Source organism: Biomphalaria glabrata, chromosome 7 (assembly GCF_947242115.1).
Source record: "Biomphalaria glabrata chromosome 7, xgBioGlab47.1, whole genome shotgun sequence".
NCBI lineage: Eukaryota > Metazoa > Mollusca > Gastropoda > Planorbidae > Biomphalaria > Biomphalaria glabrata.
Window position 1 is genome coordinate 42,479,640 of NC_074717.1, and position 22,132 is coordinate 42,501,771.

At 35.7% G+C, this 22,132-nt stretch overlaps 1 protein-coding gene across 2 annotated transcripts in view; it reads left to right on the forward strand.

The window, feature by feature from the left end:
* Positions 1-3,186: 3,186 nt before the first annotated feature.
* Positions 3,187-22,132, forward strand: part of LOC106062159 (solute carrier organic anion transporter family member 1B3-like) — a 32,845-nt gene continuing 13,899 nt past the window's right edge. Inside the window, exons 1-9 of one of the 2 annotated variants that reach the window (XM_056036166.1) lie at positions 3,187-3,289; positions 3,415-3,654; positions 8,368-8,589; positions 9,544-9,657; positions 13,629-13,735; positions 15,287-15,407; positions 15,577-15,715; positions 19,542-19,628; positions 20,178-20,385. In XM_056036166.1, the coding sequence (XP_055892141.1) occupies positions 3,523-3,654; positions 8,368-8,589; positions 9,544-9,657; positions 13,629-13,735; positions 15,287-15,407; positions 15,577-15,715; positions 19,542-19,628; positions 20,178-20,385 (1,130 nt within the window). In that variant the 5' untranslated portion in view covers positions 3,187-3,289; positions 3,415-3,522. Of the gene's footprint in view, positions 3,310-3,414; positions 3,655-8,367; positions 8,590-9,543; positions 9,658-13,628; positions 13,736-15,286; positions 15,408-15,576; positions 15,716-19,541; positions 19,629-20,177; positions 20,386-22,132 lie in introns of both variants that reach the window. The other variant, XM_056036165.1, reaches the window with a different exon arrangement.

A 22,132-nucleotide genomic window follows, 5' to 3' on the forward strand; every position in this document is an offset into this window, starting at 1 on the left:
GTAGTAGTAGTTGTAGTACTAGTAGTAGAAGAAGTAGTAGTAGTAGTTGTAGTACTAGTAGTAGAAGAAGTAGTAGTAGTAGTTGTAGTACTAGTAGTAGAAGAAGTAGTAGTAGAAGTTGTAGTACTAGTAGTAGTAGAAGTTGTAGTAGTAGTTGTAGTACTAGTAGTAGAAGAAGTAGTAGTAGTAGTTGTAGTACTAGTAGTAAAAGAAGTAGTAGTAGTAGTTGTAGTACTAGTAGTAGAAGAAGTATTAGTAGTTGTAGTACTAGTAGTAGAAGAAGTAGTAGTAGTAGTTGTAGTACTAGTAGTAGTAGATGTAGTAGTAGTAGTTGTAGTACTAGTAGTAGAAGAAGTAGTAGTAATAGTTGTAGTACTAGTAGTAGAAGAAGTATTAGTAGTTGTAGTACTAGTAGTAGAAGAAGTAGTAGTAGTAGTTGTAGTACTAGTAGTAGAAGAAGTAGTAGTAGTAGTTGTAGTACTAGTAGTAGTAGATGTAGTAGTAGTAGTTGTAGTACTAGTAGTAGAAGAAGTAGTAGTAGTTGTAGTACTAGTAGTAGTAGATGTAGTAGTAGAAGTTGTAGTACTAGTAGTAGAAGAAGTAGTAGTAGTAGTTGTAGTACTAGTAGTAGAAGAAGTAGTAGTAGTAGTTGTAGTACTAGTAGTAGAAGAAGTAGTAGTAGTAGTTGTAGTACTAGTAGTAGTAGAAGTATTAGTAGTTGTAGTACTAGTAGTAGTAGATGTAGTAGTAGAAGTTGTAGTACTAGTAGTAGAAGAAGTAGTAGTAGTAGTTGTAGTACTAGTAGTAGTAGATGTAGTAGTAGTAGTTGTAGTACTGGTAGTAGAAGAAGTAGTAGTAGTAGTTGTAGTACTAGTAGTAAAAGAAGTAGTAGTAGTAGTTGTAGTACTAGTAGTAGTAGAAGTATTAGTAGTTGTAGTACTAGTAGTAGTAGATGTAGTAGTAGAAGTTGTAGTACTAGTAGTAGAAGAAGTAGTAGTAGTAGTTGTAGTACTAGTAGTAGAAGAAGTAGTAGTAGTAGTTGTAGTACTAGTAGTAGAAGAAGTAGTAGTAGTAGTTGTAGTACTAGTAGTAGTAGAAGTATTAGTAGTTGTAGTACTAGTAGTAGTAGATGTAGTAGTAGTAGTTGTAGTACTAGTAGTAAAAGAAGTAGTAGTAGTAGTTGTAGTACTAGTAGTAGAAGAAGTAGTAGTAGTAGTTGTAGTACTAGTAGTAGAAGAAGTAGTAGTAGTAGTTGTAGTACTAGTAGTAGAAGAAGTAGTAGTAGTAGTTGTAGTACTAGTAGTAGTAGATGTAGTAGTAGTAGTTGTAGTACTAGTAGTAGAAGAAGTAGTAGTAGAAGTAGTAGTAGTAGTTGTAGTACTAGTAGTAGAAGAAGTAGTAGTAGTAGTTGTAGTACTAGTAGTAGTAGATGTAGTAGTAGTAGTTGTAGTACTAGTAGTAGAAGAAGTAGTAGTAGTAGTTGTAGTACTAGTAGTAGAAGAAGTTGTAGTAGTAGTAGTTGTAGTTGTAGTTGTAGTTGTAGCAAGAATGTTAAGGTAACCAGCTTCTGTCATATTTTTAAAAGCTGTCTACTTTTGTAAAAGTCCATTCTTTTCAATCGGGTGTCACTCCCTACTGATAATCAACTAGACCCCTAGGAACGCCCCTGATGCACCCACATTGTCTATAGACAAACTAATGTTCAGCCTCCTGCCGTTGTGCTAGAAGTACATTGAACTGATTGTGCAGTTGACCTCAGCGCCTCAATATGTTTGACCACTTGAGCTTTGCTGATCTCAGCCCTTGACTTATCTGAACTCAATGAACAACAAATGTTATGTCGTGCCTCTGTGGACTTCTAAAGTATTTTAAAATGTTAAGCAGGCACATTTAGTCCATAAGAACAATATTTTAAAAATAATCTAGCCCTTCCATTATCTGGGTGTTTTTTTTTTTAGGGAATAAAACTTAATTGGAAAAAAAATAATAATAACATGGTTTTAAAATAAATAATAAATGTAGACATTGCGATTTATAAAGAAGATGAGGTAAAAATCATCTGTTTACACGACCGAAAGTTAACAGGGTTGTCATGTGGCCAGCACAACGACCAAGTGTAAGGTTTAAATTACAATTTGCTGGACAAAGGGGCGTACTTACAATCCCGATTCGTACCACTCGACAGGGTCGGTCTTAGATATTTGGAGGCCCTAGGCGAAATGAATTAGGTGTGGCCCCCAAAAACAAACTAAAAAGAGCGAAAAACAAAATTACTCAATGAATTATAGTTTTCGAGCATCTATAGCAACAAATAGAATCAAATTCTAATAGAGCGATTCCCGTAGCGTTCTGTAAAGCTTCTTTAATTATAGTAGAGACTTGGAGCTAGGGTAGTAAACGAGTTATATAGAGTTCTGCTTTGCAATGCTATGTTTGAAATTTGATTCAAGTCTCGCAATTTTGTTTCCTAAAAAAAAAGCCCAGACAAATCGGAAACCCTAGGCGGCTGCCTAGTTTGCCTACGCCTAAGGCTGCCTGGTCATGCGGTTTTCGCGCTGGACTGTCGTTCAGATTTATGGATGGTCCAGGGTTCAAACCCTGCCCTCTCCCATCCCCCCTCGTCCTGCGGGAGGTTTGGACTAGGAAGTAAACTATCTTCAACTCTGAAGGAACATCCGAAACATGTAAAACATTTTACAAACAAAACATTTTACAATGCCGGCCCTGCACTTAGTCCATTGACCGGAAACTACCCGCTTTACCATTCATCATTATTCTTCGGTTGATACTTGATACACAACCACTTTCAAGTAATAACATAAAGTTCAACCATTGTCAATCTTCAAAAGGTTGGATTAATTTTCTAGACCATCAAATTATCAACACACTTCAGTTATTTCATCTGATTAAATTCTTTAAAAAATGTACATAAAAATCAATTACAGAATTACTACATTTTAAACCAGTATTTCAAATGTAATGCATATTTGAAATTCTTAAATACGTTCATTAAAAAAAAGCAAGGAAAAATTGCATAATAAAAGGTCAAATGATAAAGTCATTTCTTTTTTAAGACGCTATTGGGCGGTGTCTTTGTTGCTAGATATCTTCGTTTGGCTTGCTGACAAGTTCTATCTTCAAGTATTCAATAAGATGTCAAGTATCAATCAGCAGAAATAAGAAACGTCTGTCATACTGTGGTCTGTCAGTTAATAGCGACCTAGTATAACAGGTTGGTTCTCTCTCACTACCAAGCTGTACTATCGACAAATATTTCATTAAGTGATATGTACATCTAACATTCTATTGGTTAAATGAAATATTTTTTATTCTAAATATTTTTGATGGATTAAAATGAATAAAACAACAACTGTTGATATCAATTCATAAACATGCTGTATTCAATAATTTCAGGAGGCCGTTGTAACTCAGAGTAAGCCTTGGATGAAAGTATATACGTGAACTTTGTAAAGAGATTAGTTGCATTCAGTTTATTAAGCGACATCCAAGTGGACAATCACCATGACTCTATCGGAAATGAAAGCATCTTCGGAGGAAAATATTGTCCATAAAAACTCTCAGAATGCAGGACCCGAAGATGGTGGAGCTGACACTGGAGTTGTAACTAATCATGGCCATGTTGCAACAAATGAGGTAGATCTAACAAGTTATTTTGCAATTCTAACATTACAACACCAACTGTGTAAAAAAAACAACAACTGCGTCTTCTTGATGTGTTTTTTTAAATGACTAAAACTCACTTTTCATATTTAAAACGTATGGTCCTTAACAACTTATGAAAAAGCAATAAAACTATAAAAAATCTTATCTACTGTTTTTATAATATAGTGGGAAAAAAAGAGAAACACAAAATTATCAGTGTTTGCTTAGAAATTCGACATTCGCGTTATTAGAGCGACGTACTATCTATTAACTGAGACCACTAGCCGTACCACTCTGTGTGAAATTTTAGCTGGAAAGAAATTATTTTTTATTTACTTTCAACGTTTGACCACCACCACTATTTTTATTATGAAAAAATCGTAAGTTACTAGTAGGAAGGAATTTTAAGAGAGTCTTTTTAGTTGCTAACATCATCATTATAGAATGTTGGTTTTCTCTGAAAGAAAAAATGGGAATTTTTTTTTCTCCTTCAAAACTATTACTACCAATAAGTATATATATATATATACAGATAGATAGATAAGATAGATAGATAAGATAGATAGATAGATATAGTTCCCTCATCGTGGTCGAATCTGTACACAAATCGTCGACAAAACATTTACCTAAGACTCAACAAAAACCGTAAAGGTACTCTTGATCTTGTATGAGATCATTACCTGTAACATTAAGGTAAATGAATAAATGTATTTAGAGATAGTTCACCTTTCCGACCTTCCGATCTGTAGGAAAGATGATGTCAAGGTCATACGTGTCTGTGGCCTACGTTAAACGAGAGTGTCTTGTGGCCAGCACAACGACCAGCCGCATTTTATTTCCCAACTAATATCAGATACCCATTAGAGCTGGGTGGACTAATATCCCTATCTTCACCAGATTTTGAACCCCTGACCACCCGTTTCGGAAAGCCGAGTGCTAATCACTCACCAACCACGCCTCCATATTTGGAATCATTGTACAGGTCTGTGACTCGCATACTTTATAGATGTAACTCCGTGCTATAGATTTTCATACACTGAGCTTATTTATAAATAGTATGTATATAGTAAGGTGGTGGATGTACAGAATACTGTAGAACATATTGTGATTGAACAGTCTATATGTCGTCGAGTATTTCCGTGTCTCATTGTGTGATAATAAAGAGTTTATTAATGTAATGTTTAGGAACATTTTGTGCATCTTCTTCTAGGTCTAGATCTAAAGGATTATCATTGGAATGTTAGAAACTCTAGTAGTTCTATACATTCGCTTAACTGGCTTTTTTTTCTTCTGGGAAATGGGGGAATGGGGCGGTTGAAAAACGTCCTTTTTTTTTATTCAACATCATTAGTTATTAAGAGCAATATATCGCTGTATAAGTTGTAGAAAGACGAATTGCCTTTTAAAAAATGTATCGGTTTTTCTTGTTATATTCTTAAGATTCAATTATATTAAAACCACATTTCTCCCGATTGTTTTCTTTTCTTTTTCTCTCTTAATGATATTCATTAAATCGATATGACAACCGAAATCAAGCAATTAAATTCTAAACACAAAGCAGATTAAGATTCCGTGTAAAAGGAAAATGCATTTTGTGTTGTCAAAACTTTGCTATTTAGCACATAACCTTTTTTTTTAGGCCATTATTAAAAGATAGGGCAATGAATTTTAATCCAAATATATACATAGATATACATCTAGTGTCTGTGGAATAAAATTGTAATCTACACAATGTCCCAGAATAAAAATGCCTTGACGTAAGAACTATACTAACAATCTCGATTTGTATTGTGTATAGTCACAGTATAGTGTATACTCTTCTATTTAGTTGCGGTATTAAGACTAAATATTGGGGCTTTATTATCGATCTTTACGCTATAGCTCGAAATCGAGATTTAAGCGTCCGTCTTTATCTGACAGATCTGAACATTACGTGCCTGGGGTCATTTTCTGCTGGACTCTGAGTGGTAATGACTACAGATGTTGTGCCTGGAATCAATACGACTAGTAATTTTCTCTCCCTACAGACGAACAAGAGTTACACAACTTTATTCTCATAACGCCGGAACTAGATTTACCTCGTCTGTCGCAGCAGGCGGAAATGAGACTCTTTCAAATCTAGAGAAGGAAATGCTAATAATAGAAAAGTATTAGCACTTACAGTTTCTCAGGCTTCTACCAAATAGCTCATTGTCATTGTACATTGGACTGATTGTTTTTAAAACACACACAACTCCATTTTTTTCAAATAAGTTGATTTAAAACTGAAGGGCCAAATATGTAAATAATGACAATCATTCATTAAAGAAATATTGAAGTCTTTCGAGATAAATGCTTTACTTTATTATAGGACAATGTTTTGCTAGGTTCAAAAAAGGTATATTTCAACATGTATTCGTTAATCTTTAAAGACTTAAATACGACCAATATGAGCTTGAGCATTGTTCCCCTTTCAGAACTTATGCATGATGATGTAAAGGTCATCTGTTTCTGTGGCCTACGCTTAACGAGGATGTCATGTGGCCAACACAATGATCGAACGCCTTTAATTTTCCCTAACTAATGGTATGTCCCAGTGTAACATAATGGGGAGTTAACTATGTTTTAGTCATTGTGATTACAGGAGTGATTCCCCTTAAGAAGGTTTTATACGGGAATGTAAAGTGGGCAAAGTTGACACTTTTTCCTGAGTTACCAGCTTGACCACTGGACGTTGCCGTGTGTTTTGAGAATTGTATTCATATTTTTGGTTAGTAACTTGGTCCTGTGTCTTTTGGTACTCGGAAGAAGTGTGCCCTGCTTTAGAGATAATTTTGCTAAGTATATATTTAATCATTATTGTATTTAGCTTATTTTGATTAATTGGCAGATATAGCCTCAAATGATTTCCAGGTAGTATATTTTAACCCTGATGTTTTGCATCTTTGGGTATTCCCAAACGTGACGTAGTTCCTAGCCTTGTTTCTGTGAATGATTCAAATTCGTTTGAAACCATTAGCAAGGCTTTCTCGAACGGATGACTTTAACGGTGTGTCCCTAAAGCTAAAAGCTCATCAAGATCTTATTTTGGCAAGTATGGTTATTTTTTAAAACTGAATCTTGTGATCTTAGAGTGGCTAAAAGTGGTCGTATGTTGACCTGAAGCATGAGACCTTTGAAGCTGTTTTTTTACTTTTGTTTATTTTACACTGACGTGTGATTTCCAGATTTCCAGATTTCCATGTATTCATAATATATGACTTGAGCGGTGTGTCATACATATTTGGCGTGTGTGATTGTTTATTTTTGTTAAGGCATGTGAGCACACGGCCACTTGTTTACACATATGTTGGACTATACATGTAAATAAACTATTTGTCAAATGTTTACTAGGGACTTTGTTAATTCGTATGGTTTGCATACATTAGACTATATATTAATAACCTAGGAAATATAAGTAGGGACCAAATTACCACTAAACGAACATGCTAGCACACCTCAGGCACTGATCGGTTGATCTTAATAACCTAATTCGAGTTAAAGGTCACAAGGGAACCCGTTAATAACAATATTCTTATCTTATCTTATCTTATCTTATATAATACAGACGTTACTTCAAAAAAGAAGATGATTACGTCCTACGCGTCATGCATTTAGTCATGCATATTAACCAATGACCTAAATTCTGCCATGTCACTGGTTTTCCTGGCTAGTTCACACGTGAACAGTTGTTGACGATATATATTTCTAGCTTATACCCGCTACTAGGTATCACATAATGTATTAATTTGTTAATAACATGGGTGCTCCTTAGAAGCAGCGTTCATCATTATCAGGGCAACCTATGCGACTGCTGTGGGCCCCGCACTTTCATAAGCCACGCGCTAATTCTAGGTGTAAATTACTAAATTAATACATTCTATAACTTATAACAGATTTTCCGCTGCCTCATTATTTACCAGGAGCTCCTGAAAATCTCCTGAAATCGCAAAATATACGAAAAAGTCCTGGAAATATACGGAATATATTAAAATATTCTGAAATATAGACCGAATTATAATTTGGGGTGTCATACCATATGGAAAACGCCAATCCTACACGCGATAAAAAGGAACGGCATTATACAAAACCCGTAATTGTGGAATCTGGTGTAAGAAACTTCTCGCGCCTCAAACTAATGAAGAATTACGAGAGGTCAACAATTCTCGAAGATTTAAACATTTGTTAATTCTTGCTATTGAGCGTGATCTATGTAGGAAACATAATTTTTATGATATACTGTAAGACTTCGCTACATGCGAGGCTCATATAGAAATTCTGTAAAATGGAAAGACGAATATATTTTCTAATACAAACTCTTATTTTTCACTAATTATCCATATCCCTACCCAAACTGGGCTCGGCTCAATCCGTTTCGCATAGGGCCCCACAATGGTTAGGTCCGGACCGGATCGCTATGTAACATGGAGACTCGTTATGCAACATTTGGGGCTCATTTATGTAACACTGAGTACAAAGGTTAAATACAAAGCACATACGTCCACAGTCATACAATATTCTAGCATGCAGCGAAAATGTATGATTCTTTAATTTCATCTTCTTGACTGACTCTCAAGTCAATGTATAACTTGAGCCGATTTGTACTGGTTAATTTTTATCATCGTTACGGTAATTTTTTTGTACTGATAGTTTTATAAGCGCAAAGTTTCCCTTTGTTTTGTCTAGAGTCCCAAAGATTTGCAAGCTTCGGATGAAGACACAAATTCAAACCAGGACTCAGGCAGCGACGTTGACGAGGCAGACGACACAGTGGACTTGTCTTGTGGCATCTGGAAATTCCGAACTACTATTTTGGGAACATGGTTTACAAACCTCTATTCATTCTCCATCATTGTTGGGCTGTCCAGCATGTTTGCATTCATGTCCAGGAGAATCGTTTCTGTCCAGGTCAGTGAGACATTAGCATGACAATCGAAAGTTGGACTCTGAAATAGCCAAACTAATTGCAGTGTTCAAATAGTCTGTTATCCAAACATTTGTTTAGTGTTATACATAAAGGTTAAATTGTAAGAAATAAAATTCAATGAATGGTGTTAAAATTATTAAAAACTGTTAGTTAAAAAATATTTTTGTTAATTCTAAGTATTACACTTAAATCCAATTTTCTTTATCATTATGTTAAATCCATTCTCATCATTTTCATTCTACTATGGTTCAAATTATTCCCATGAATTTTTTTATCCTATAGAGCAGAGGCCCGCTGGGGGATTTTCATATATGGAGGCAAATCTATAAATATTAATTTCTTTTTCGGTGTATCCGGTGTAAAATATTATAGGAATTGTTGATAAGTTTAATAAGAATTTAAGTAACATTGAAGAGAAACCCGAAGCAAGGTTTTATTAAACAAGAACAACACTTGAACTGACGAAAGAGACTTAAACAGTAGCACGCTATATTGTGAGCCTATTCTCGGGACGTTACCAAATATAAACAAATATCAACTATTTCACCATAATGGTTTGTTGTTGTTTTTTGGTGTATTTTTTTAAACCGAAATTTTTTTTTGAGCACTCTTTGGCCTAGCGGCATCAAATGTTGTAACCTCTTAAGATTTTACATATTAATGGACAACATTGAAGTTTATTTTAGCGTCTTTCTTGACATGATCATGAGCATTTCCAATAAGATGTCAGTTTACTCACGTTACGTCTTGAGAAACTAGATTAACCGACTCTATTATGTCATTAAATTATCGCATTTCATAGATATCTATTTATATATGCACAGTCTTTCTGAATATTTGAGTCTTAATATGAAAAATTTCTACAACAAACAAAAAACAACTAAATATCTAAACTTGATATCATGACTAATTTTGGCTTGTCTTGCTTATTTCAGTTGGAGTCCTTGGAGAAACAGTTCAATATCAACAACACTTATGCAGGACTTTTTGAGACTACTTCAAAAATTGGGCTAATCGCTACAATCTTGTTCTCTGGTCACTTCACTCGAGTAAGTTGACTATGTTGCGGTGTATGTTTTTAACTCATACATGGTAATCTACTATGTCATTCATCACTTTACAACGTTCCTTTTCTATGATGACCTCTGTGGTATGAATTGGTGGGGCTTGATTGCTACTAACATTCGATGACCAGTGTGGTCAGATTTGGTGGGGGCTTGATATCCACTAACATTCGATGACCACTGTGGTCAGATTTTGTGGGGCTTGATATCCACTAACATTTCATGACCTTTGTGGTCAGATTTGGTGGGGCTTAATATCCACTAACATTTGATGGCCTCTGTGGTCAGAATTAGTAGGGCTTGATAACCATAAAAATTTGATGACCTCTGTAGTGAGATTTGACGGAAATTGATGCCTTCCAATCTTGAAGACCCGACTATCTAGGTCAGTGGTCTTCAACGGAGGCGCTAGCGCCCCCTTGATTGCGTTTTCGTGAAATTGGGGGGTCCCTGGGAGCCAAATTGGCGGTAGGGGGCGCTGTGCACAATAGGGGGCGGTGAGAGGGCGCTGGGAATAAAGGGGGAAAGAAGAAACTAAAGGTGCACTAAAACAAAACAAATAAAAAGATTCTTCAAAATTAAAGCTAACAAACTACATATAGACACATTATGGTTAGCTTGTTTCTAATTTAAGAACAGAAACAGCGTTATGATTTCGGGAACCCCATTTCCAATTTGTAAATTCTTACTCTGTTGCTTTGTAAAATGTTTTACTTATTTCGGATGTTCCTTCAGAGTTGAAGATAATTACTTCCTAGTCCAAACGTCCCGCAGGACGACAGGGGATGGGATCGGGCAGGGTTTGAACCCAGGACCATCGATAAGTCCGAACGACAGTCCAGCGTGCAAACCGCACGACCAGGCAACCATCCGCTGTAATAGGAGGGTATCTTTTGTCCTTAGATCTTGAGCGCGTTAACGTGTATGAATTGATAAACAAACTAGGTGATACGCCTTTAAGATTATAGTTTATCAATATATGTTAATATATTGTTATGTAAATGTTAATAAAACGTTTAAAGCTAATATTTAAATAGAATAATTTAACCTTTTTACAAAACAAGAAACATCGACAAAGTGTTACGGAAACTCGCTGGTATGTAACGGAATGTAACGATGAATTTTAGTGAATTGCCACTACATAAAAAGTATTCCAATGTTCTACTTTGAATGACCTCATTTTCAGATGAGGTTATGAAACCAAGTCGGCTTCACGAACATATCCCAAAATAATTTAAGAATACTCATGAACAATTATAAAAATCTAATAATTCTAACAATATTAAAAATAAAATATCGACAAAGCAGGATCTGTTTAAGTGGCCTCTTGGAAAAATGCATTGCTTTTTTTTTTAAAAAAAAAGTTTCATAATATTGTTTGAAAATTGATTAATTCTGAAATTATTTTTTTTCAAAATATATGTTAAAAAATAAAAAAGACTTTTTTTTGCTAGTGATGAAATATTATTTCAAAGAAAATCTTAATCGACCACCGGCGGACAATGGTTATGCTTGCCCTGGATGTGACAAAATATGTAATTCACAGTTGGGGCCGAGTAGCCACGGGAAATACTTCATTCCTTTATAATATTCGGACTCGAAGACAAGCCTGATCTAGATACTAAGTATAATCCTTTAGCCACATCTTTCTCGATACATGGACCTATGAATTTGTTGGCAGCATTACTGTTGTGTCTTTTTCGTTTGTTCGTTGTGTGTACAATTGTTTTTTTTTATGTTTTGGATGTTCCTACAGAGTTCAAGATAATCATCTTCCTAGTTAGAACCTTATACAGGATGACGAGGGATAGCAGTGAGCTGGGTTTGAACCCGTACCATCGAGACGACCGAACGACTAGGCGGCCATTCTTTGTCTTTGTCTGAGTAAATGTGTCAGAGCCTCGTATCTGTTGCCGCTGAATTGTTCGTTGTTCTAAGCGGTTATTTATAAATACAGCTTCAGTATTATGATGTAGATAGACAAGAATTAATGTAACTATTTTAGCCATGGATGGGGCTTAACAGATTAAAAGAAGAGTTATTGGAAACGCTTTATATCGAGTGGCAAATGTAATTAAATCTAGAAGTTTGCTATATACTAATATTACAATATATGGGTCACAGTTGACAGTTGACCTAATGACCTATTAACTAGCTCCGCACAGTGTCAACGTATAGGTACATCGAGAGAAATGTATTTTCAATATGTTGAAGTGGAGGAGATAAATAAATAACAATGTTAAGGAAATAAGCAATGAGACCTCGTTGTCACATCACTCGAAAAGCCTTTTCACGTACTTTGGACTTTGGGGCAGATAGCTGGCTGTTCTAGAAAAAAATAGTCAAAGACAGATAATCGCGTAGTTTTGAATGATCTTGGAGCACGGGAGATAACTCAATAAATATATTCTTTGTGACAGTAACAAAAGATTGCCTCTATGTAGTGATAATTAACAAACGAAGAAAGAAACAGAAACTTGTTGAGACAATTCTACCTGTAAGACTAAGACTAAAACTGCTTTATTGATCCTTAAAGAAATGTGATGTAAATACAAAGACCCTTTTCTCATATAAAGCTTAATGACATAACAGTAAGACGCGTAGATGTTTGGGGGTTTTTAATCGGAGATTTCCGCAGTGGCGTAACAGATCATTTAAAAAGTTTGAACGGAAATAAAAGAGAACCAACGGTCACGAGGACGAGGAAGAAAGACCGGCTTGTAGTTTAGAGTATACGACGTAGACTGAGCCCCTTTTCTTTCATAAATTGTTATTCAAGTTCCTATCTGGATTTATTCAATCTATCTATTAATTGTTCTGTTGGATGTGTTAATAAAGAACTCGCGGATAACTTCTAAACTCAACTATAATATTGATCTACCAACCGCATCAACGCATCAACAAAAGACCACGCACATCTTCAAAGAATAAAACTGCTTCATGCTATTCATGCTACATAAATAAATAAATCTATAGTTTTTATATAGCGCTACTTTCATGCTTGTAGCATCAGAGCCGGTCCTACAGATTGCGGGGCCCTATGCGAAACAAATTGCACGGGGCCTATTCTGGTTTGTGATAAGGATAATAAGTGAAAATTAAGATTTTGTATTAGAAAAAAAACTCGTCTTTGCATTTTGTTCATACTTTACTAAGTACAAAATCACTGTTACATCAGCCAGTCAAGTAGACTACAGTAGATATAGTTTTTTGACAAAAAGCTGATACAAATTCAGATCGGCGTTTTAGATTTACTATCGACTAGCTAAATATCGCTTTGTTTTTATTTTTTTTAAGAGGTAGAAATGATTTAGATCTATATTTGTATGCCAGTGACTATTAAAGTAAATTAAGAATTTAAACTTCTTTTTTCTTTTTTTTAATTCGCTATATTACTACTACATTTTTATTAAACGAAAGCTGATAATGCCGATTTTTTTTTTATTGCTAGTAGGATTGGCGTTGTCCATGTTGAATGACACCCAGAAATGACAATTTTGTCTGTTTTTAAGGAGATTTGCATCTGTTTTCAGAAGATTTTTAAAAATTCAGGAGATTTTCATGACTTTTTCGTAAATTATACAATTTTAGGAGAATTCCAGAAACCCTTTAATGATAAGTAAATATGGTTTATTTTAATAAGTTGCATCTACAATTCGTGCGGAGCTTATGAAAGTTCGGGGCCCACTGCGGCCGCATAAGACCGGCCATTTATAGCATGCTCAAAACGCTATGGTCCAATCTCAATTGTGAGACCAGTGGGGGAAGGTATCTGGAAAAAGTTTTTTCCGTGCTTTCTTTAGGCGCTCAGTAAACAAAACTCTGCCCGAGTCAGGTGTCGAACCTCGAGCCTCCTTGATAGGTAGCCAAGTTCAAGCGGACGTAGCCTCTTGACCGCGCTTCCCATACATATAATCAGACTACAAAGTACATAAACTTGTTTTGTTTTGTTCCAGAAAGTTCACATTCCTGTGATTGTTGGAATCTCTGGCATTATCCAAGGGCTTCTTCTCATCGCTCCGGCTGTTCTACAGTTTGTTGATCCGTACACGCTTCCGGTTTTGTGAGTACAATACTTCTAGTTGCAGGTCTAGTCAAGTGCTAGTAGTTTGAGTAGACCAGACTGAAAGGACGCCTGGTGGGAACTCAATCGTGCGGAAAAGGCTGTCCTAGCCCAGTTCCGAGTCCGGACACTGTCGAATTGGTGCTTTCTTCGGACGGTTCAGGGAGAATTACGACACGTGGTGTCGACACTGCGTTGAGTGCGTTGAGACAATAAAACAAACTAGTCGGCCGGCGGCGTAGCATACGACGCTATTTTGCAGGGGCCAACCTTAGGCCACTGCAACCTATGCGACCGCAGTGAGCCCAGCACTTTTATATCGCTTTGGTACATTTATCTATATATATATAGATAGATTTAAAAGCATTAGGACAACCAACTCGAGAAAAAAAGTAACATTTTCATCTAAGCCCCTCCCTGTCCCAAGAAGTAAATAAATGGCAGGTCTGACTGATTCGAACAAACTGGTCAGTGTAAGGCTAGTCGAGACTACTTGTAGTCGGTCATGACAAGACAACCAAGCGATAGTGTTTGAGTGTGTTGAGTGGTCAGGCGAGAAGATACACACTGCCGTGGTTAGTCAAGCATGTAAATCTCCTTTAACACGCATTTTTTTCTTTGCTTACAAGATCTAGGTGTAACTGCTTAGATCAGCAGTTCTCAACCTTTTATGCTCGGCGACCCCTTTTTACAATCCCCCACTCTGCCGCGACCCCCCCCCCTCCACACACACACATATAAAGCAATAGAAGAGTAGACAATAACAATCCCTATTTTCGATGGTCTTAGGCGACCCCTGGCAAATCGTCAATCTACCCCCAAGGGAGTCGCGATCCATAGGTTGAGAACCCCTGACATAGTGGGTACATTGATAGAAACATATTTCCAATATATTTAAGGGGTTTGGGGGAGTAAACAACTATACGAAGGAAATATTCAAAGTGACCTTAGGTAGACACATGACCGGAAAAGCCTTTTGGCGTACAGTGGAATACAATTACATACTAGAAACTCTATTCCATTCTACTAATTACAAACAACTATTTTAAAAAGTTTATTTTTTTAAAGCATTCAAATCCACTTGACCACTTCAAGGAATGTTTTCACAAATTCTGCTATGTCGATGACAAAGGTGAAAAATTCAAGATCAAGATGGTCAAGTCTTCTACTTCATAATAAAAAAAAACCGTTTCCCCTTCAGACCTTGTGTTCTATAGGGCAGTTGATGTAAAGGTCATCTGTTTCTGTGGCCAGCACAACGAACAACCGCCTTTAACTCTTTCTCTCCGTAATTATTTACCACAAGTTAGTGGAATCAACGTTGGTAACTTAAGTCAGGAGAGAAAGAGTTAATTTTTCCCCAACTTATGTCAAGTACCCTTTAGAGCTGGGCGGACTTAGAGGCGCCAAAAGATCCCGAAATTATAAATCCCTGTCTTCACCAGGATTCGAACCCGGGACCCCCCGGCTCAGAAGTCAAGCGCTTTACAGCTCAGCCACCGCGCCTTCATAATATATAAAGAGATAAATGTTTTTATTTTTGTTTCTCAGGACTTACGGAAATCAAAGTAACGGTTCCCACGAAAGTGACAAGTACATGTGTGGTGCCACAATTATAAATGAGACCACAAATGGCACAACCTTATCACCCAACACCAACAAATCAGAAGACGTAAGGGAAGATAACTCTACACTTTTAAAACTTTAGCGCACAGTAGTTCTTTCTTTATTCATTTGATATTTGATAAGTTATTTTTCGCTTTGATAAAAAAAAATGTCATACTTGTGTAGGCAGTATTTTTCACATGTCTAATAATATTTAAATATTAAACATTCTGCAGATAAGTCAAACTGCGCTGATTCTGGTGCTGGTGGTGTTAACTTTAAAGGGCGTCACGGAGTCCTTCCATACCCACTACCTCCCCACGGTCTACGTGGACGACAACATGCTGGACAAAACAAAGATGTCCTTTTTTTTAGGTCAGTGATATTGTTTCTAGGTCAGTTAGTTTTTTTTTGTTAGCGGCCCCCGAGAGGGGAAAAGACGCTATTAGTTTTATGTGAAATGTCTATCTGTCTGTCCGTCCGTCCCGTTTAGATTTCGTAAACTAGAAAAGATAGTGAAAATCCGACATCATAATAAAGTTCTGATGCATTGATACTATTTTTCTTTTCTGAAATCGAAAAATCTAATTTTTGAAATCACTTATGCAGGCAGTTTTTTTCATAAAAATACACCACTTTTGCAACTATTCACTATTAATAGTAACAAATACTGGAGGCTATTTAGTAGGAGAGAAAACCACTTTCCATATTTTAACACATATATGCAAATGATTTTAGATTTTTTGTGAAAAAAAATATTGTTTACATTTGTATTGCTACTTTATGTAAGTACTGCGCTACTAAATACTACAATTACCTGAAAATAATGTTTACTATTTTTTTAAAGAGAAAAAATCTATTTAATATGCATATAAGTTGGGCATACTTTAAAACAACAATTAATTAGTAGTTTTTCATATTATCGCGTGAACAGTAGTGTACCCGGATGTAAATAGTACACTTAACTAAAGGAATTTTTATTTTACGGAAATGTTTTTTTTCTCTTTTTGAGGAATTGAATATAAGATTGACCCTTTACAAAACAATTAAATCAATTATATATTCATTATAAGACATCAGTTAGGCCAGGTTCACATTTGACTTCACATTTGCTTTCACCTATCCTTTGGTCTGCTGGACCACCGGGGCACCACACAAGTTCTGTCGACCTTCTTTCTCCATTCTTCTCTGTCATTTGTCTTTGATAGATTTTCATTCTGATGTTATTTCTGAAAATATTGAAACCTGCCTGGGTGGACCACTTCGGGGGCCGAATTTTGAGTTTGTGTTTCCACACAAACTGTCTTTGTAACCTTGTTTTTTTTTTAAGTTTGTGGGGTTTAGCATGAGGAAATTCATAATATTTATTTAACATGTCATAAAAACCTGTCTCACATTACAAGTTTGTTTTTTTCAAGTTTATCCTAAATACCAATGTTAAAGATGAAACTAGACTTTGGATTTTTCTCTTCATTGTTTGTTTCTTTTTTTCGAGTGTGGTACTGAGCGGTACAAACCATCGTTCGCTTTAAAATGATCATAAGGAGACCAGAACGCACTAAGCATTGCATAGTTTCTAATTGTCCAAAGAGTTGAATGAAAAACTATCATGGAATCCACATATTGATGAAACTATCTAAAAATCAAACAAATCATTAGGATTTATTAAAAGAAATTTCTATAAATCAAATTAGAACATAAAATTAAAATATTATTTAACCTTGGTTAGGCCAATATTAGAATATGCATCCTCCGTTTGTGATAGCTCAACTCAAGAAATCATTAAGGAAAAATGGAACAGACACAAAATAGAGCAGTGAGATTCATAACTAACAAGTATTCACATTTGACTAGAGTAACACCTTTAGTAAAATCACTAAATGTAAAAAGCCTTCAGAAAGAGAAGACTCAAAAGTAAAGTAGCAATTATACATAAAACACTGAATTATAATTTTCAAATACAAAAACAAAATTTAATAAAATACTCTCAAAGACACAAAGCTAAAAGCATATTCCTCGTTCCATGTGCTAGGACAAATTTATACAAATGCTCCTTCTTCACTAGTGCTATTAGAGCATGGAATGGGTTGCATGAGCTAGCCAGGAATACCAGTGACTTAGCAAATTCAAGTTATTGGTTAATATGCAAGACTAAATGCATGACGCGTAGGACGTAATCATCTTCTTTTTTTAAAGTAACGTCTGTATTACATAAGATAACCTAGGCCCACGTAAGTAAGCTCGCCACATCTGCCTGTCTAAAACAAACGTAAGTCTGGAAAAGTTTCAAGCAGATGTATATTTTTCAATCCTTATTACCGTTGGCTCTTATTCAAAGAGACTTAAGATATAGGGAAGACTATTGGCCAATCACACCTGGGAAAATCCCTCATGTTATTTCTATGAACAACATCTCACGTGCAGGTTCCCGCCAAAAAAAAAACCCTGGAGGAACGCTGTGCTTGTAGTGACAAGTTTGTTGAGGTATATTCGATCCCCACCAAGTGCAATGTATCGGTATCCAAGCACCCCAACGAGAGATGTTTTTCTTTCCTGTTGAGCTAATCTCTTTCTCTAACTACCATTCCCACCTGAGTTCCACTTTAAGGCTGAGAAACATAGGTCGGGCATGTTAAAATAAAATAGAGTCCAGAGCATACAGAACATGCATTAGTAACATGGAGACTACAAGATTACAATAAACATGCATTAGTAACATGGAGACTACAAGATTGCAATAAACATGCATTAGTAACATGGAGACTACAACATTGCAATAAACATGCATTAGTAACATGGAGACTACAAGATTGCAATAAACATGCATTAGTAACATGGAGACTACAAGATTGCAATAAACATGCATTAGTAACATGGAGACTACAAGATTGCAATAAACATGCATTAGTAACATGGAGACTACAAGATTGCAATAAACATGCATTAGTAACATGGATACTACAAGATTGCAATAAACATGCATTAGTAACATGGAGACTACAAGATTGCAATAAACATGCATTAGTAACATGGAGACTACAAGATTGCAATAAACATGCATTAGTAACATGGAGACTACAAGATTGCAATAAACATGCATTAGTAACATGGAGACTACAAGATTGCAATAAACATGCATTAGTAACATGGAGACTACAAGATTGCAATAAACATGCATTAGTAACATGGAGACTACAAGATTGCAATAAACATGCATTAGTAACATGGAGACTACAAGATTGCAATAAACATGCATTAGTAACATGGAGACTACAAGATTGCAATAAACATGCATTAGTAACATGGAGACTACAAGATTGCAATAAACATGCATTAGTAACATGGAGACTACAAGATTGCAATAAACATGCATTAGTAACATGGAGACTACAAGATTGCAATAAACATGCATTAGTAACATGGAGACTACAAGATTCCAATAAACATGCATTAGTAACATGGAGACTGCAAGCTTGCAATAAACATGCATTAGTAACATGGAGACTACAAGATTGCAATAAACATGCATTAGTAACATGGAGACTGCAAGCTTGCAATAAACATGCATTAGTAACATGGAGACTACAAGCTTGCAATAAACAATGCATTAGTAACATGGAGACTGCAAGCTTGCAATAAACATGCATTAGTAACATGGAGACTACAAGATTCCAATAAACATGCATTAGTAACATGGAGACTGCAAGCTTGCAATAAACATGCATTAGTAACATGGAGACTACAAGCTTGCAATAAACATGCATTAGTAACATGGAGACTGCAAGCTTGCAATAAACATGCATTAGTAACATGGAGACTACAAGCTTGCAATAAACAATGCATTAGTAACATGGAGACTGCAAGCTTGCAATAAACATGCATTAGTAACATGGAGACTACAAGCTTGCAATAAACATGCATTAGTAACATGGAGACTACAAGCTTGCAATAAACAATGCTATAGAAGTATGAAGAACACAGCCTGGTTGTGCGATATGCACGATGAATTTCGTTCAGTTGTCTTGATGGTCACGGTCTTACACCGAGCCGTTTTCATCCCTCGTCGTCCTACGGGAGGTTTGGGAAATGATGTCGATAATGTTAAACTCTGTAGGAACATTCGGAACATGTCAAACATTTTTGACAGACTTTGTATTCAAACAATAATCATTGTCAACATGTGTGACTTTTTTCTTTACAGGCATTCGTTTCTTTATCGATGGTTTGTCTGGACCTCTTGGTACAGAGATCAATGGCATTATAACAGAAGTACCCATTGACCTGAAAAGTAAGTTTGTAAGAAAAAAAATGCACACAAATATGTATTTGTTTTTAACCAAAATTATATCGCAATTTTTTTAGTTATAATTACATTAAAATTAGAGAACGATGTTGGTATCTGACCTATGAGTTCTAAAAAAAAAAAAAACTTAAAAGAAAAAAAAAAAAAGCCATACGCCATAATTATAGGAAACGCATAGACCTAGACAGCATCATGAGGACTGAGATGGTAATAAAACAAAATACGGAGAGCGAAAAAGTTATAACAATTGCGACCTTCACCTTGGTTGTATGTAGACTGGAACGCATCTCCAGAAGACGACTCTACAGTCACATTAAAAATGTTCCATGGTAGTTCCGCCAGATGAACCATAGTCGTTTTACGACTGGAGGAGGCCGAAGAATGAATACGTACTCAATGTAAAACACAATATGTTATAAATGAATACCCAGCACAATTCTTCAATACGAAATCCAATTTAAAATTTCTTAGATACTTCTATTTTTATAATTAAAATCTTAAAATTCATTAGTTGTTGTTTCTTTCATTCACAAGAAACAGACATGGATCCAAAAGATGGCAGATTTGTCGCAGCCTGGTGGTTGGCTTTCTTAGTGTGTGGAGCCGGCCTTGTTGTAACGTCCTTTCCACTGCTGTTGTTTCCGAAAACCTTGGTTTCTGAAAAGCAACGACTCCGAGCGCTGAGAAGAGCTAAGGTGGTTTACGCTGGAGGTGTCGCAGAGGAAAACGAACAGAAACCAAGGTTTAACCAATGATACATTATTTTATCGAATGTAATTATTGCTAATAAAATATCGTGATGTCAAATGTGCAATATTGCTTGATAACTAATCCATTCATACATCCATATAAGATAAGATAAGATACATTTGTAACTCGGTTGATGTTTCAGGAACATGTCTTTTGAGATAAGTGAAATTACTCAGCTAAAGTTGATTTAATTTTACAGCTAAATCAGTAATTTTTTTTTCCTTTTGAGCAGATAATTTAAAGTTTGTCTCGTTATTTTATATTCTTGTAAAAATCGAACGATCTTTTGGTATACACGTTTCAGGGTATTGATTTCACGTTTTTACAATACCTCTATTCAAGTCACAACTCGTTGGCCACACTGGGAAATTTGGCCGTTATGATTCAAAGTTTAAAAAAAATAATTAATTAATTAAATGTGGCTAGAGAACTAGATATAGATCTAGATCAAGCATCGGTTTTGAAAGGACTATCGCGTTCTTTAAATGGCTATCGTTGTTCGGGAATTTCCGGATGTGCAACACATTATTGATTTAGGAGTTTAATGAATTAATATTCGGGAGACTTTTGCGTATAATCTTCTAAGTTTAGATCTAAATGGTCTATCATTGGAATAGTATAAAGTGTAGTACGTCTATACATACGCTAAACCCAGGGGCGTAACTAGGGATTTGGGGGCCCGGGGGGATTGACCTCTTTGGGGGCCCCTTGCATTTTAACATTCGACATATGACATGGAATAATGTACGCAAAAATATATAAGCCCCAAATCAAATTGGTTCAGTATATCAGTAAATTTAACAAAAAGTAATCAAGACTCTTTTAATGAATAATACCTTTGTTTATTAGTTAAATAATACACAAGTGACAAATCTAAATTGATATCGCTTCATGTCGTGCATTCTGTGCAGCAAAGACATCTATAACATCAACTACATCGATACTTTCTAGTATTTGTGACTTCACTGACATTAAAGCCATGATAAGCCTTTCTTGTGTCATTGTGCTCCTGAGATAGCTTTTGATGAACTTGAGCTTTGAGAATGATCTCTCACATGACGTAATGGAAGTGGCCTGAGTTAGCAGTAATCGGAGGAGGTTGCAAAGTTTGAGCACACGTAATAACCATATGAAGCCTGTTTCTTCAATATGTCTATTGGTGATTGTATTACTGGTTTGTTGATGAAAAGTGCTCGTGCATCAATGACATCATTGAAAAAAGCGATTTGCCATTTATTTCATCATACAAAAAAGGGAAAAGTAGCACAGTTTGTCATAAGCGGGTCTTCATCTAACAGGTGTCTAGGTTCAAGAAGAAACCCAAAGGTATCCATTTTCTTTCCAGCCTTTGGAATCTGCCCTTCATCTCCATATGAAATCTGTCCAGCACTTCTGTCGCAACACGTTTGAATTGCAGTTCTATTGACAGTCCTACATTAGAACTCAACTTCCCATTAAGTCTTTTCTTTCTTCTGGTTGTTTTGATTACAGGGAATCCATAGTATTCACTACCTTCTTTTGCTTTTTCGATGGATTGGGTTTTTGTCAATTTCTCATCATTCTGCAGAAAGCATGAATGGGTACTAATTTCTTTAGCAGCTTCCCGTATATGCAGTCCAGACTTTTGTAGTTTCTTCTGAACTATATTAATTGGGCGCAAGAGCTTTGACCAGAATTTAAGATAGGCAAAAAATTCTTAATTTTCCACTGCATGAAGAAGATTCTGTGCTAATATTATA